Below are 14,576 nucleotides of genomic sequence, written 5' to 3'. Positions count from 1 at the left end.
TATTTTTAAGCATATTTCCTGCAATTGTACGATATCGTATATATGTTTATATAATACCAGAGGACGAGGCCCAAATTAGTTCCAAAAAAATTAATATTTATATCTATTATTTTACACTTGGGACACGCGGTCGATTTGACCCCTTTCTGGTCCAGTTGAGTATGGCTGGGTCAGATGTTCTGAGAGAGAAAGAAATCTCAGCATAGTTTGACTACCTCCATCAAACCCAGTCTCTTGGTATGCTCAAAGTCGGTAGAAGAACCTACATGTTACATCACATTAAAAGTGGCAAAAACAATACTTGCAAAACTTCACGAGAGCTAAAGCCCTGGCAATCCCAGACAGCTCGCAAACTCACCCAGAGATCCGTGCCCCAGTCCATGTTTAACGTCTTCTTATCAGCGGATCCCTGAATACAAAGAACTTATTCAAAGTTATCCCATTTGGAGGACGCCTCAATCCTGAAAGATGAATTCCGAGACGCTCAAATACCCCTTCTGTATCTTTCCGTTTCTAAACAGTGAGAATGATTCTCCCTATAATTTAGCTAATTAATCTAGTTAATCTAAACAATATTCGTTGCAAAGGAAAGAGGGTAAACTAGCTTTCATATCCGCGTCACTCCCAAATCCTAATTCTTAAAGGGACAGTTCCCTAATGTATTTGCCTTCAATAAAATGTTCACTCGGACAGACTGCAGTGGCATGTCATAAACAGTGATGCTTGTTTATTTATGGGCATACACAACTCACTTTTAAAAACAGTTTTGAAAATAGTTTATAAAGGAAATGAATGTTCGGATGATATGTAATTAGACTACAGCAAGCAATACAATTAAGTATTATATAAAATAATAACATCCTTATTACATTCGTTTGTATGTGTCAGATGCAAGACACTTGAACAGGCTCCGATTGAATCCCCACCCTAATCTTACATTTTAAATACGTTTGCAGATCACGCAGTCTCATTGTTGTTTGAAATCAATTATATTAGTTTTTCATTCAGAATGAATGTTCAATGATGTGAATAAAATTTATTTTTAAGGATTTGATTTATTTAATCCCATTGTTGCATGTAGACCAAATCTTTTTAATATTGTACAAACGTGTTACTGTGCGTGAAGTTTAAATGCATTCTGTCATTACAACATTTGGAATGTGATATATTTTAACCCCCCCAAAAAAAAAAAATAATTCACACAACAACAAAAAATCATTATAAAATATTGTCTTCCTCAAATGAAGTAGATGATGACGCAATCTTTACAGACGGAGGGATTCTTATTTAATTGGTCTTCAACTCGTGGCTCAGTCACTTCAGTCAGGGCAAGTGGAGTTCACAGGAGATTGTTGGCACCTTAATCGGAGAAGACGGGCTCGTGTAATGGCTGGAGCGCAATCAGTGGAATGTTATCCACGCTCCGTTCCAGCCATTATTATGGGCCGTCCTCCCCTCAGTAACCTCTACTGGGCTGGAGTTAGCCTGCCCAGGAGCAGGTTAGTTCTGAAATGTACCTGGCTAAAGGTGAGACACTTTCGTATGACTGGTTATCCCGAGTTGAACTCAAGAGTTTATCTAATTTACTTAGGTAACTCCTCAAACCTTCGTAGATACCCCTCTGGATCATGGTTATCTACCCCTTTGTAGACAGTGCATCAATGGAACATTTGACTGGTTGATGGTATAATTATAATATCCTTGTCTTTTCTTCCACATACAGAAGACTTTCAGGCAATGACCAGGCAATGACCAGGAAAAGTAATGCAATCACCCAAAAAAATAATTGGGAGCCACCTGAAGAGGAGGAAATAGAAGGAGAACGGAGAGGTTTAGACATGATTCAGACCAATCTGTTTATAAATTGATTCAGGCTAGCTCGTGATCTAGGATTCGTGTCGCAATTCAGCTCTGTGGAATTGAATGCGATTCATTCATTCATCTTACTGAAAGAATATGAAGTATGTCTTATGACAACATGAATCACTACATCAGGGTCAGCTACGTTTCTACCATAACATGACCCACAGTCGGTCAGTTATAATACCTTTTATAGTTACTGTTGTTGTTCTGGTGACCGTCCCAAATATATTCGTGGCAGTGCAGATGTAGATCCCAGCTGTGGTGATTCTAACAGTCCTCTGGCGCCCCTCAGTGGACAACTTCACATTGCGTGCAGCGGTGTCGTTCCACTTCATCTCAGGAGGAGGTTCCCTCAGCACTGCAGTTCAGAGACACGTCATGCCTGCACTCACCTCCACTGTGTCATTCCTAGAAGGAACTCAGGAGCATCTAAGAAGAAAGGAGGTGCTTTTAGAGTAGACCACTCAACTATGCAACTTATGGGATGTCAGATGGGTTGCCATGCAGTTCAGTTGAGACTAAAATACAGTAACTTAAAGGTGGTGAACAATTATGTAAAACCTGTCTCAATCACTATTAGGCCTATTCTACCTTTAAGATTGGTTAGAACAGCGTAAAGCTGATAGCATGTGTGGCTAGAATTAGTTAAACGTTTGTAAAAGTCCAATAATAACATACTTGAAGGATAGAAACATGACTTACACAAGACGTTGATAACAAGCTTGTGAGTGGCTTTTCCATGTGTGTTGTTTTGTACCAGGGTGTACTCCCCTCTGTTTTCCCTAGTGAGACTTTGAGGGATATCCACTTCCTGTTGGGCTTTCAACCAGGTGATTTTAGAAGAAGGGTTGCCATCAACTGTACAGGTGACTGAGAGGTTGTGATTTTCATTCTCTTTACTTCATATGATCAGTACAGTCAAACTTGGGGCATCTGAAAAGAGTAGAGAGAGAAATATTCAGCATAGATTTCATCCAATTGAAAACAGATAGAGAAGCATCTTACAGGAAACAATCGGACAGATCTCATCTCGCAATACAATACTAGATCTCACACACTTACATTCCACTGTGATATGAACAGTAGAGCTGGTGCTGCCTATGTCATTGGTGATCGTGACGACATACTGGCCAAAGTCCTCCTGGCAGGGTGCAGAGGCATTGACCGTTCTGCCCTCCTGGTACCACACAACGTTAGGGGGAGGATTCCCATTGAATGTACAAGGGATCCTGTCCAGGGGGAATTCTCCTCCACGGCACTGTACTGGCTTGGACATTCAATCACTGGCTTGTCTGCAAATGAGAGGAGAGCATCAACTCAAAATGAGTAAATTGGAAGCTATACCTTCATGTGGTTCTGTTTGATTTATGATAATGAAAAAGATCTAGATTAATAGCCAACTCACAGTGCACAGTAAATGTGAGAGGTTCTGATGTCACTGTAGGATGGGGTTGTGGTCCCTCTGGTCCAAGGTCCAGTTCTGCTCTACAGCTATACTGAGCTCCATCATCATCTCTACTGGGGCTGATCATCAGAGTAGCTGACACATTCACTTTTGTCTTACTGACGTCGCTGTAAGTTACATTATCTAAGATTCATTCCCTTTGTACCACTTCACAACCAGGTTCTGTTGAGGAGCGATGTTCTGGATGTCACACTGCAGCTGGTACTCTGTCCCTCCACCATGGGACCCGAGTGGCTCAGAACAGAGATGGAGACGCTGTCTGGAGTCTCTGTAGAGGAGGTCAACAATATTTTAAAAACTCAATGCTTATATCAGTTAAATAGAAACATACCTTTCTGATTCACAAGGAGAAAAATCTCACTGTAGAGAATGACTGGAAGTACTTTTGAGGATTGTTTGCCATCATTGAGAGTGAGTAGCATTTAGGTTCTATTGTCCAATCAGTAGGTCTCCCAGTCCAGGTGACAACGTTGACATCTTCAAAACCTGTACCTCCGGATATGGCCTCCCAGCCCATCCCCTCATGGTCTGTGATGATGTGCTGCAGTTGACGGAACTGAGTCTCCATATCTCACCACCACTCTGGGAGGGTTGAGCTCAAGAGGAAATGTAACTACTGTTAAAACATACAAGAATGAAGACATCAATGTGAAATCCACATCAAATATAAACTGTTCTACCTTGTGAGATAAGTGAGGGTGAATTAAATAATGTGAGCACAGAGATGAGCTGGAAAATACTTTTGGCTTGGCTGTTGTTGGGAGGGTGTCATAGTTCCTGGAGTTGAGGTGCTGTGGGAACATCGTTGGGTGTTGTTGTGGAGGTACATCTACTAGGACATGTATCTGCTTGGTGATGGAGCCCAGTCTATTTGTGACTGTGCAGTTGTAGTTGCATCAGCTTGTTACTCTGGAGATATTGAGAGTACGCAGGTGCCCCACAGTGGTCTCAATGGCATTTCCCTCTGCAGTGTTGTTGGTCCACCTCAGCTTAGGAGGAGGGTTCCCTCAGCACTGCAGTCCAGAGACACATCACTGCCTGCACTCACCTCCACTGTGGTCATTCCCTGGAAGGAACTCAGGAGCATCTGAGGAGAAAAGGAGGTGCTTTTAGAGTAGACCACTCAAAACTATGCAACTTATGGGATGTCAGATGGGTTGCCATGCAGTTCAGTTGAGACTAAAATACAGTACTTAAAAGGTGGTAAACAATTATGTAAAACCTGTCTCAATCACTATTAGGCCTATTCTACCTTTAGATTGTGTTAGAACAGCGTAAAGCTGAAACATGTGTGGCTAGAATTAGTTAAACGTTTGTAAAATAAGCCTCAATAAACATACTTGAAGGATAGAAACATGACTTACACAAGACGTTGATAACAAGCGTTGAGTGGCTTTTCCATGTGTGTTGTTTGTAACCAGTGTGTACTCCCTCTGTTTTCCCTAGTGAGACTTTGAGGGATATCCACTTCCTGTTGGGCTTTCAACCAGGTGATTTTGAAAGAAGGGTTGCCATCAACTGTACAGGTGACTGAGAGTTGTGATTTTCATTCTCTTTAACTTCATATTGTCAGTACAGTTAAACTTGGGGGCATCTGAAAAGAGTAGGGGGAGAAAGATTCAGCATAGATTTCATCAAATTTGAAAACAGATGAGAGAGCATCTTACAGGAAACATCGGACAGATCTCATCTCGCAATACAATACTAGTCTCACACACTTACATTCCACTGTGATATGAACAGTAGAGCTGGTGCTGCCTATGTCATTGGTGATCTGATGACATACTGGCCAAAGTCCGTCCTGGCCAGGGGTGCAGAGGCATCGACCGCTGTCGCCCTCTGGTACACACAACGTTAGGGGGAGGATTCCCATTGAATGTACAAGGGATCCTGTCCAGGGGAATTCTCCTCCACGGCACTGTACTGGCTTGGACATCAATCACTGGCTTGTCTGCAAATAGAGAGGAGGAGCATCAACTCAAAATGAGTAAATTGGAAGCTATACCTGTCATGTGTTCTGTTTTTGATTTTGATATAATGAAAAAGATCTAGATTAATAGCCAACTCACAGTGCACAGTAATGTTGAGAGGTTCTGATGTCACTGTAGGATGGGGTTGTGGTCCCTCTGGTCCCAGGTCCAGTTCTGCTCTACATCTATACTGGCTCCATCATCATCTCTACTGGGGCTGATCATCAGAGTAGCTGACACATTCACTTTTGTCTTACTGACGTCGCTGTAAGTACATTATCTAAGAGTTCATTCCCTTTGTACCACTTCACAACCAGGTTTCGTAGAGACGATGTTCTGGATGTCACACTGCAGCTGTTACTCTGTCCCTTCCACCATGGGACCAGAGTGTCTCAGACAGAGATGAAGACTCTGTCTGGAGTCTCTGTAGAGGAGGTCAACAATATAAAAAACCCTCAATGCTGATATACAGTAATAGAAACACTACCTTTCTGATTCACAAGGAGCAAAAATCTCACTGTAGAGAATGACTGGAGTACTTTTGAGATTGTTTGCTATCATGGAGAGTGATAGTCATGTAGGTCTATTGTCCAATCAGTAGGTCATCCACAGTCCAGGTGACAACGTTGACATCTAGTTCTAAACCTGTACCTCCGAATGTGACCTCCCCAGCCCATCCCGCTTCATGGTCTGTGGATGATGTGCTGCAGTTGACTGAGACTGAGTCTCCATATCTCACCACCACTCTGGGAGGGTTGAGCTCAAGAGGAAAGGTATTTACTGTAAAAACATACAAGAATGAAGACATCAATGTGAAATCCACATCAAATATAAACTGTTCTGCCTTGTGAGATAAGTGAGGGTGAATTAAATAGTGTGAGCACAGAGATGAGCTGGAAAATASCTTTTGGCTTGACTGTTYCTGGGASGGTGGTCATAGTTCCTGGAGTTGAGGGTGCTGTGGGGAAAATATTACGTTATGTTGTTGATGATCTCATCCCTTCTAAAACGTGTTGAAAGGGGAATCACCTTGCCCAAAATATTCAGACGTTATTTCCTATTGTGCAAGCACAGTCCCCAAATCCAGAACAAATTCAAGAAAGCGTACAGTATTATATAGAGCCATTATGGCATGGAACTCCATTCCATCTCATATTACTGAAATAAACAGCAAACCTGGTTTCAAAAAACAGATAGAGCACACCTCACTGCACAATGCCTCCCCCCTATTTGACCTAGATAGTTTGTGTGTATATGTATTGATATGTAGGCTGTGTGTGCCCTTTTTTCAATTTATGTCTAAAATGACATACCCAAATCGAACTGCCTGTAGCTCAGGCCCTGAAGCAAGGARATGCATATTATTGGTACCATTTCAAAGGAAACACTTTGAAGTATGTGTTATTGTGAAAGGAATGTAGGAGAATATAACACAATAGATCTGGTAAAAGCTTATACAATGAAAAAAACAACTGTTCTTTTGTATTTTTTTGTACGATTATCTTTGAAATGCAAGAAAAAGGCCATAATGTATTATTCCAGCCCAGGTGCAATTTAGATTTTGGCCACTAGATGGCAGCAGTGATGTGCAAAGTTTTAGACTGAACCAATGAACCATTGCATTTCTGTTCAAAATGTTGTCTCAAGACTGCCCAAATGTGCCTAATTTGTTTATTAATAACMTTCATGTTCAAAATTGTGCACTCTCCTCAAACAATAGCATGGTATTCTTTCACTGTAATAGCTACTGTAAATTGGACAGTGCAGTTAGATTAACAAAAATTTAAGCTTTCTGCCAATATCAGATATGTCTATGTCCTGGGAAATGTTCTTGTTTCTTACAACCTGATGCTAATCGCATTAGCCTACGTTAGCTCAACTGGGACACCAATCCCAAAGAAGTTTTAAAAGTATGTAGTTCTGTCCTTGAGCTGTTCTTGTCTATTAATGTTCTGTATTATGTCATGTTTCATGTGTTGTGGGGACCCCAGGAAGAGAGCTTTTGCAAAAGCAGCAGCTAAATGGGAATCCTAATAAAATACCCACAATACACAGTATATCATGGAACAACAATTGCTTAAAAGGGCACTGAAAGCACATAGTCCATCCCTATGTGTTCCAAAATGAAAGTCAAAGGATTCTTATTTTTGACAATGGTGGATCTGTCAAATATGGAGCATCCATAGGTTAGCACATACTAGACAAACTACCATACTAACAACAATGCACCACACCCACCATCAGTGGTTTTCAGAAGTCATTTACGTTGCTCTCAATGTTACACCGCATGGACATTCACACCCGCCACACCCATTRAGACAATGTCATATCACTCAATAACATCAACAGTGTCTGTGTTGTACCTGAGTGAGTGTACGTGTATTTCTTGTGATTTTKTGTTATTATACAATTGTATCCTTTAATTAGGGTCATGAGTTGTTCCTATCCATGTGACCTGACCAGGAAAAACTCAGGGCCCTGTCTACTGATAACTGTTACCTTATTGCATTATTGCTACATATAAATATTCCTTTTTTTATTGCTCATTAAATACTTTAATTCCTTGACTTTAATTGCTCTCAAATATTAGTCTTCAAATTGACCATTGTGGGATTAAAACTAATTTCCTCTATCAACAACCAACTTCCGTTCAAGRTCGGTTAGTGGGATGTGAGCACATGTTTAAGTACCACCCTGGGAGACAGCAAACGGTTACTCCATCACCAGAGTAATAACTACGGTCAACGTAAACATAATCCACACAGCGATCACAACAATAGATATTAATAGATAAGTATGGAACAAATTAACCACTCACCTCCAGTAACAGCACGAGCATGAGGAGGCTCCAACATCCTCTGGAGTGAGATCATGGTAGTTCTCGCGCTGATGCTAAGGTGAGGGTGATGCTGATGAGGGTGATGCTGAGCAAGGTGAGGGTGATGCTGAGCAAGGTGAGGGTGATGCTGAGCAAGGTGAGGGTGATGGGGGATGTTGTAAGAGAGGATGCCCTGACTGATGGTCCACCCGTTGGTCCAGGCTCGGTCCTAACACTGTGCTAATGCCAGTAAGTGTATCTCAGGCAGAGAGCTTACTGTGTGAAGAAAGTGTTTCAAAGAGGAAATTCAAACCCTGCCCTGATCTTGTGCAAAGAGGAAACTGCTAAACGGAAACATGACATCAAACCAGTGGTTGAAAAAGTACCCAACTGTCATACTCGAGTAAAAGTAAAGGTACCCTTATAGAAAATGACTCAAGTGAAAGTCACCCAGTAAAATCCTACTTGAGTAWAAGTAATAAAGTATTTGGTTTGAAATAAACTTAAGTATCAAAAGTAAATGGAATTGCTCAAATATATTTAAGTATCAAAAGGAAAAGTATAAATCATTTCAAATTCCTTATATTAAGCAAACCAGACGGCACCATTTTCTTGTTTTTTTTTATTTACGGATAGCCAGGGGGACACTCCAACACTCAGACATAATTTACAAACAAAGAATTTGTGTTTAGTGAGTCTGCCAGATCAGATGCAGTAGTGATGACCAGGGATTTTCTTTTTATGTGTGTGAATTAGACCATTTTCCTGTCCTGCTAAGCATTCAAAATGTAACGAGTACTTTTGGGTGTCAGTACATTATTTTCTTCAAGAAAGTAATAAAGTAAAAGTCATCAAAAATATAAATAGTAAAGTACAGATACCCCATAAATCGACTTACGTCGTACTTTAAAGTATTTTTACTMAAGTACTTTACACCACTGCATCAAACCACAACGTCAGTTCTCATAAGCAAAATAAACGGACTCCTACCTCACCTTGTGCTGTGTGTATGCGAGTGTATGTGTGTGAGAGGATAGATAGATAGATAATATCAAAAAGTTATGTTCAAACATTGTTTTGCAATTTTTTATTAAATAAATACATTGCAGTTAAAAAACAATTCCACGTGTTGTGTTGGCATATCAGTCTAGCGCTGTCTTATTAACATAACTGTTTAACATATAAGGACTTCATTAACAACCTTCCTTATCCATGACGGAACCATAATATTACTGATAGGTGAAAATTATCTGTTAATTGAATGATTAGAATATTCCGCCCTGAAACATATAATTGTATGGAAGTGATTAGAATGTATAAAATCATAATAAATGTGTAGTCCTAGTCAGAATTAGGGTAAAACAATATGTCTTTATGGTATTTTAAACACAGACTGTCTGAGCTTGGTAACGACCTGACTAGAGATTTGGGAGAGAACAGGGACTACGTGTCAAGGACAAGGTCACTGATCTCTGTCGGCTGGGTAGTGAGACAGTGTGTGCGTAGCAGGACAGTGTGTGCGTCTGTTTGTGTGTATGTGTGTGTGTATGGTTGTGTGAATGTGTGGGTGTGAGAAGTCAGTATAAAATTAATTGTTTTGTATTCTTGACTTTAGAATGTTCTCTGAATAAACTATACTAACCTTTTGTATAAGCTGAGTCTTTGACTAATTATTATTATACCCATTGTCTTACAAACCTCGGGAATTGGTCAGAGCTATTGATTGTTATTATCATTGGGATTGGAAATTGATGATGCCTGATTGACATGTGTGTATAACCGCTGAGGCGAGGACGGCTCATAATAATGGCTGGAACAGAGTGAATGGAATGGCATCAAACACATGGAAACCATGTTTGATGTATTTGAAACTATTCCACTCCAGCCATTACCACGAACCCGTCCTCCCCAATTACGGTGCCACCAATGGGGAGAGGGTTAGGTGGGTTTGATCATCATGGTGACCGTCTTGAGGGAGTAGGAGCCGCCGTGGAACTCTGCCCAGTAAACCCCGTCCTGGTAGCGGCTGCGGTAGTGACCCCCTCGATACCACACGCCGTTTAAGTTGGAGTGGGCACACATGTGGTACCACCAGCCCCCCTTCTGGAAGTGGGCACAGTTCCCTAATGAGGAAATGGAGAGAGAAACCAACTCATCAAGCCAAACCTGGGTGCTCAAACAGGCAGCCATGAAAAGAGGCAGAAATGAAAAAAGAGAGGGTAGTAGAGAGAGAGAGGATTCACCTGAATAAGCATCCTTATCCTTGTCCAAAGTTGTAAAGGCTTTGTTATTGTGCCAGGACATTGAGTCTCCGGCGTTGCCTTGGTATTCCCCCAGCCTCAGACGGTACCAGTCGCTCTCAGGCTCCAGGCGGAAGCTGTCGTACTCTGCAAACACCTGGCGGCCCTGCCAGTCCTCCATGGCCACCCGAAGCTTGTAGTGGGCCTGCTTGGTCAGCCAGTAGAGGTGCTCCAGACCCAGCCAGTACTCTCCATCCAGGTTCCCAAAGCCTTTGCTTGGGTGGAGGGGTACAACACAGTAGTTTAGGTTAGGTTCACTTTAGCAATAGTTTTCATAGACTTCTGTGGTTGTTAAACCGTCCTCAACTGAAGGATACTCTTGAAGTCTCTGAGCTTCAATACCAGGCTGTTTTTCTGGGTTTTAGAGCCCACTTATGGTGTCAATTACAGTAACTATACAGCTCATTGTTTCATAACATATATCAGCTGAAATGAAGGCAAATGGCAGGAAGGAAATTGATTATGGGACTGCATTGGCACACACTTCACTGTGTGGGTTTTGTATTGCCGTGTTTGAGAGAATGGTAATAGCACACTGCTTTGATTTGCATAACAAACTCTGAGCCTTCCTTTAGTGGCTCACTGCACACTGGAGTGATAGCACTCTGCTACTGCTCCCAGTTCCTGAAAAGTTGACTGATCCGTTCCTTCTCCTCGCGGATTGACGGTCCTAGCCTCCTGGCCTTCGCTCTGTCCCATCCAAGGCCCTGCAGAAGCCCGTGCGCTCTGGGACCGCAGCAGTTAATCCCATTGGTCGGTCTCGCCCAGTCCCAGCACATCGCTGGCAGTTCCCTCCAGCTCCTGAGAGGACAGAAGTTAGGCATGTCGTTCACAAAGCAGTTAGATTTCGAACATACCTGGTGTCAAATAGTCATAATTTGTATCGGATTGAGCCTGCTGAGTGCAATGGAACTAATGGAAGTCCAGAATGTCCAAACTCCATCCATCTGCCACTGGGCAGGCTCAACCAACTGCTGGAAATGAGGGAGTGAGACACGTAATGGAGAGAGGGGTCTGGAATTCTGTTTGTTTTAGAGCCAACAGGGTCACAGATACATGTTTTCTCGCTTTGCTTCAGCTTATCTCTTTACTGCCGAAGACATTCTTTCACCACACATGTTGAATGTCTTATGTCACACAGGGAAAGATAAGCATACACCGCATGAACGGACACGAAAGGCTAAGCATCACCTCTCTCTCACACACTCCAGACCAAGGGATACTCATACTGTAACCGTACACTCATTCTATAGACAAGTATCTCCTTGTCACTCATCACACACACATAAGCTCTGAGTCATGCTCCCTTTATTCTACATTGTAACTGGTGTGAAGTCCCCATGCTGCTGCTGCTCAGCTCCACTGTGGGAGGAGCCTGTCCATACAAGGTGGTGTCACACATCTGAATGCTCTGCCTTGTAATCTCACACATTCCAGTTGTGCACACAACGTGCATTGTATGGGGGTATCACCTTGTAATTCAAGGTTACATAGCAATGTCCTAAAGAGGGGCTGTGATTAGGGTGTGTGTTTGTTAGGGTGGGTTGGTATATGTGTGTGTGTGTGTAAGAGACTGTTTGTTGTGTGTACTGCTGGTAAATTAGATTTTTTTTAGATTCAAATATATTTTTATTTGGAATTCATCCTATTCGCTCTTTCTAGAGGAGGTGCTGACAAATCTGATTATTGGTACCAAATTGTGGATTAGCTACTTTTGATGGTTTATTTCCTAAAAGAGGATTATTATATTTTGGCCCATTTGATTGTTATTTATAACAAATATTATTGATGAATTTGCAAATGTTATATCAAAGTCCAACCTTATGTGTGTGTGTGCATGCGTGTGTGTGTTACTCATTAATTAACAAAGCCCCTTCTCTACTCTGATGAGAACAGCTGGCAGTTATTAGACATTGTTTAGGCATTCCCGGAGAGATAACAATGTCCTATCGGCGGGTCAGTGACTCCCCGAGCTTCTGCAGTGTCTTCTGGAGTGTAAATAACACTGACAAAATACTGACACTGTTTCAAAACACAAACGCAAGGTCTGAACAGCAAACAATGAAGCATTTGAAGGGCCAAAAGAAAACAGCTTGCTCGTTCTGATTGTTGTCAAAGGTGACAGTGAAAAACAATATCGAAACAAAGCAGGAACCAATGAGATGTGCAATGTATTGACTGAAATAGAAACAAGGTGTTATAATGTGTGATAACGCTGCCGGGGGAAGGTAGATACATAGTGTTACTCTTTCACACTGTCTTACAAAGACAGACATTCATTCCTACACAGACAGTGTTGGTTAAGCTGAAAGCGCCGTTGGCAGCTGTAAGCTCTGAGGGTGCCGTGATTTACCTGGGGTCTTAGTGACAGGGAAGCTTATGAAGGGGGCGTCAGTAGGGGTGTCGGCCATGGTGGTMGGGAGCACCTTTGTRCCCTGCAGGGGTTCTCTCTCCTCCTGTGGCTGTAGTGGAGGGGCGCCCTGGTCTCTCTGAACATCATTYGCCATCTCCTTGGACTGTGAGCTGTCATTCAGACGCCCACTGGACTGGATACTCASGGGTTCAGAGGTCATCTGTCCAATACAACACAAATATATAAAGACTTTTGTACAGAGCATTGTGGGTACTGTAGTATGTTATGGTACKACTTTAGCTTCATGGGTCAGGGTCGGTGCTTGAGAAAGGCCCATGATAACAATGCCAGTGGTTTGATAGATACAGAGCTCCCCCTACCTGTGGAGGTGGGGTAGTGTTCTTGGTGGCCTGGCACAGCTTCTCCAGCCGGGCGATGAGCTGACTCTGGTTGCTCATCATGGAGGTGAGGGCTCCATACTTCTTCTCCAGCTCCCTGTAACTAGTGGAGATCTGCAGCATCTGGGATGTTGTTCCACCATTACCGAGCAACAGACAACGGGCCAATCAGGGATGTTATCAAGGTGCTACATGCCTGTCATCGATAGGTAAAGGATACTAAGACAGTAGAGAGATAGTAGGAGCATGTATACAGTTATATGATTCTAACTTCCCTCCTTATGAACACAGCTGTTCCCTACAGAGTGCTGTTCTGTCTGATTACGCTGTGCGGTGGCGTTGAGCAGTAGGTTCTCGACACGCCTCTGTTCGACCACCTGGTCTTCTTACAATGACCTCGTGCAGCAGCTGGCGTAGAGCTGGCGATGCGGGAGTCATGTGCTGCGCTCTCTTCCGTAGCGCCCGTACCTCCGTAACCAGGGCCCTCCTGCTCCAGCTGGCCCCTTAGCTTCTCCAGTTGTTCCTGCTGACGGCTCAACTCCCCCCGCAGAGCCGTTACCTCTGGGAGTGGTTGGCGCGCGGTGGTGACTCGGTGCTCACGCACAGCGCCCCCTTCAGTTTCTGCTGGGGAACGATGAAGGTGTAGGAGCAGCGGCCTGCTTTTAGCTCTGAGGAGCGGGACGGTGCTTCTGGGACTCTTCCTTCCGCCCCCCACCTCAGGCATGACTAGAGGAGCCACAGCAACAGAAACAGGCCAATAGTCAGCTGCTTCTCCATCTACCTGTTCACCTGCTCTTCTGTCCATGGAATTAAGCAGTGATAGAGATTCATTAGCAATCTCCCCAATAAAACATGATACTCTATATCTAGACATGTAGAGATGTATTCATTCAGTAGAAATAGCTTTTCCCCATTTCAAACAACTATAATTGTACACCAACAAGTACATCACAGTCAGACAGTGGCCACGCTGATGCAAAATTCAATACAGGCATTTTCAGTGGGAAGCAGAGCATGTAAAAATGCTACCGCAATATCTAAGATGCAGCTCAGACTGTCTCTCAAGCCTTGAAAGCCCACCAGATGTTCCCCTGGAAGGTGAAAGTACACTTAACCCTGTCTGGAGTTTATTAGCAAGTCAACACTGGGGTGACAATGGTCAACAAAACCCAGTCAGAGTCAACTCACACTAGTCAGACATCCTAGGTTCCTTTGAGCTACTAGAAACACACATCCTTTCAGGTTCAACTCTGGCTACCACCATTGTCAACACCATAAACACTATTATCACCTCAACATTGACACAACACACTATATTTGCAGGGGTCACTACTCCTCAACCTCAGTGAAACACATTATTGGTACCAACAAGTTTCTGTAAGTAAACTGGAATACCAAAGAAAAAGAAT

At 42.8% G+C, this 14,576-nt stretch overlaps 1 protein-coding gene and 2 pseudogenes across 1 annotated transcript; all 3 read right to left on the bottom strand.

The window, feature by feature from the left end:
- Positions 1-696: 696 nt before the first annotated feature.
- Positions 697-3,972, bottom strand: LOC112067772 (intercellular adhesion molecule 1-like; annotated as a pseudogene).
- A 105-nt stretch (positions 3,973-4,077) lies between these two features.
- Positions 4,078-6,263, bottom strand: LOC111981988 (intercellular adhesion molecule 2-like; annotated as a pseudogene).
- A 2,458-nt stretch (positions 6,264-8,721) lies between these two features.
- LOC111980099 (angiopoietin-related protein 2) lies at positions 8,722-13,563 on the bottom strand. The gene is made up of 6 exons (XM_070449785.1): positions 13,497-13,563; positions 13,150-13,293; positions 12,723-12,989; positions 11,029-11,273; positions 10,360-10,631; positions 8,722-10,239 (listed from the first exon to the last, which is right to left on the bottom strand). Exons 2-6 carry the CDS (start codon positions 13,288-13,290, stop codon positions 10,055-10,057), a joined length of 1,110 nt encoding a protein of 369 aa, XP_070305886.1. The 5' UTR covers positions 13,291-13,293; positions 13,497-13,563; the 3' UTR covers positions 8,722-10,054.
- Positions 13,564-14,576: the final 1,013 nt, after the last annotated feature.

Source organism: Salvelinus sp. IW2-2015, linkage group LG20, assembly GCF_002910315.2.
Source record: "Salvelinus sp. IW2-2015 linkage group LG20, ASM291031v2, whole genome shotgun sequence".
NCBI lineage: Eukaryota > Metazoa > Chordata > Actinopteri > Salmoniformes > Salmonidae > Salvelinus > Salvelinus sp. IW2-2015.
The sequence above is the reverse complement of the archived record's forward strand: the minus strand, read 5'-3'. Positions and strand labels throughout refer to the sequence as shown.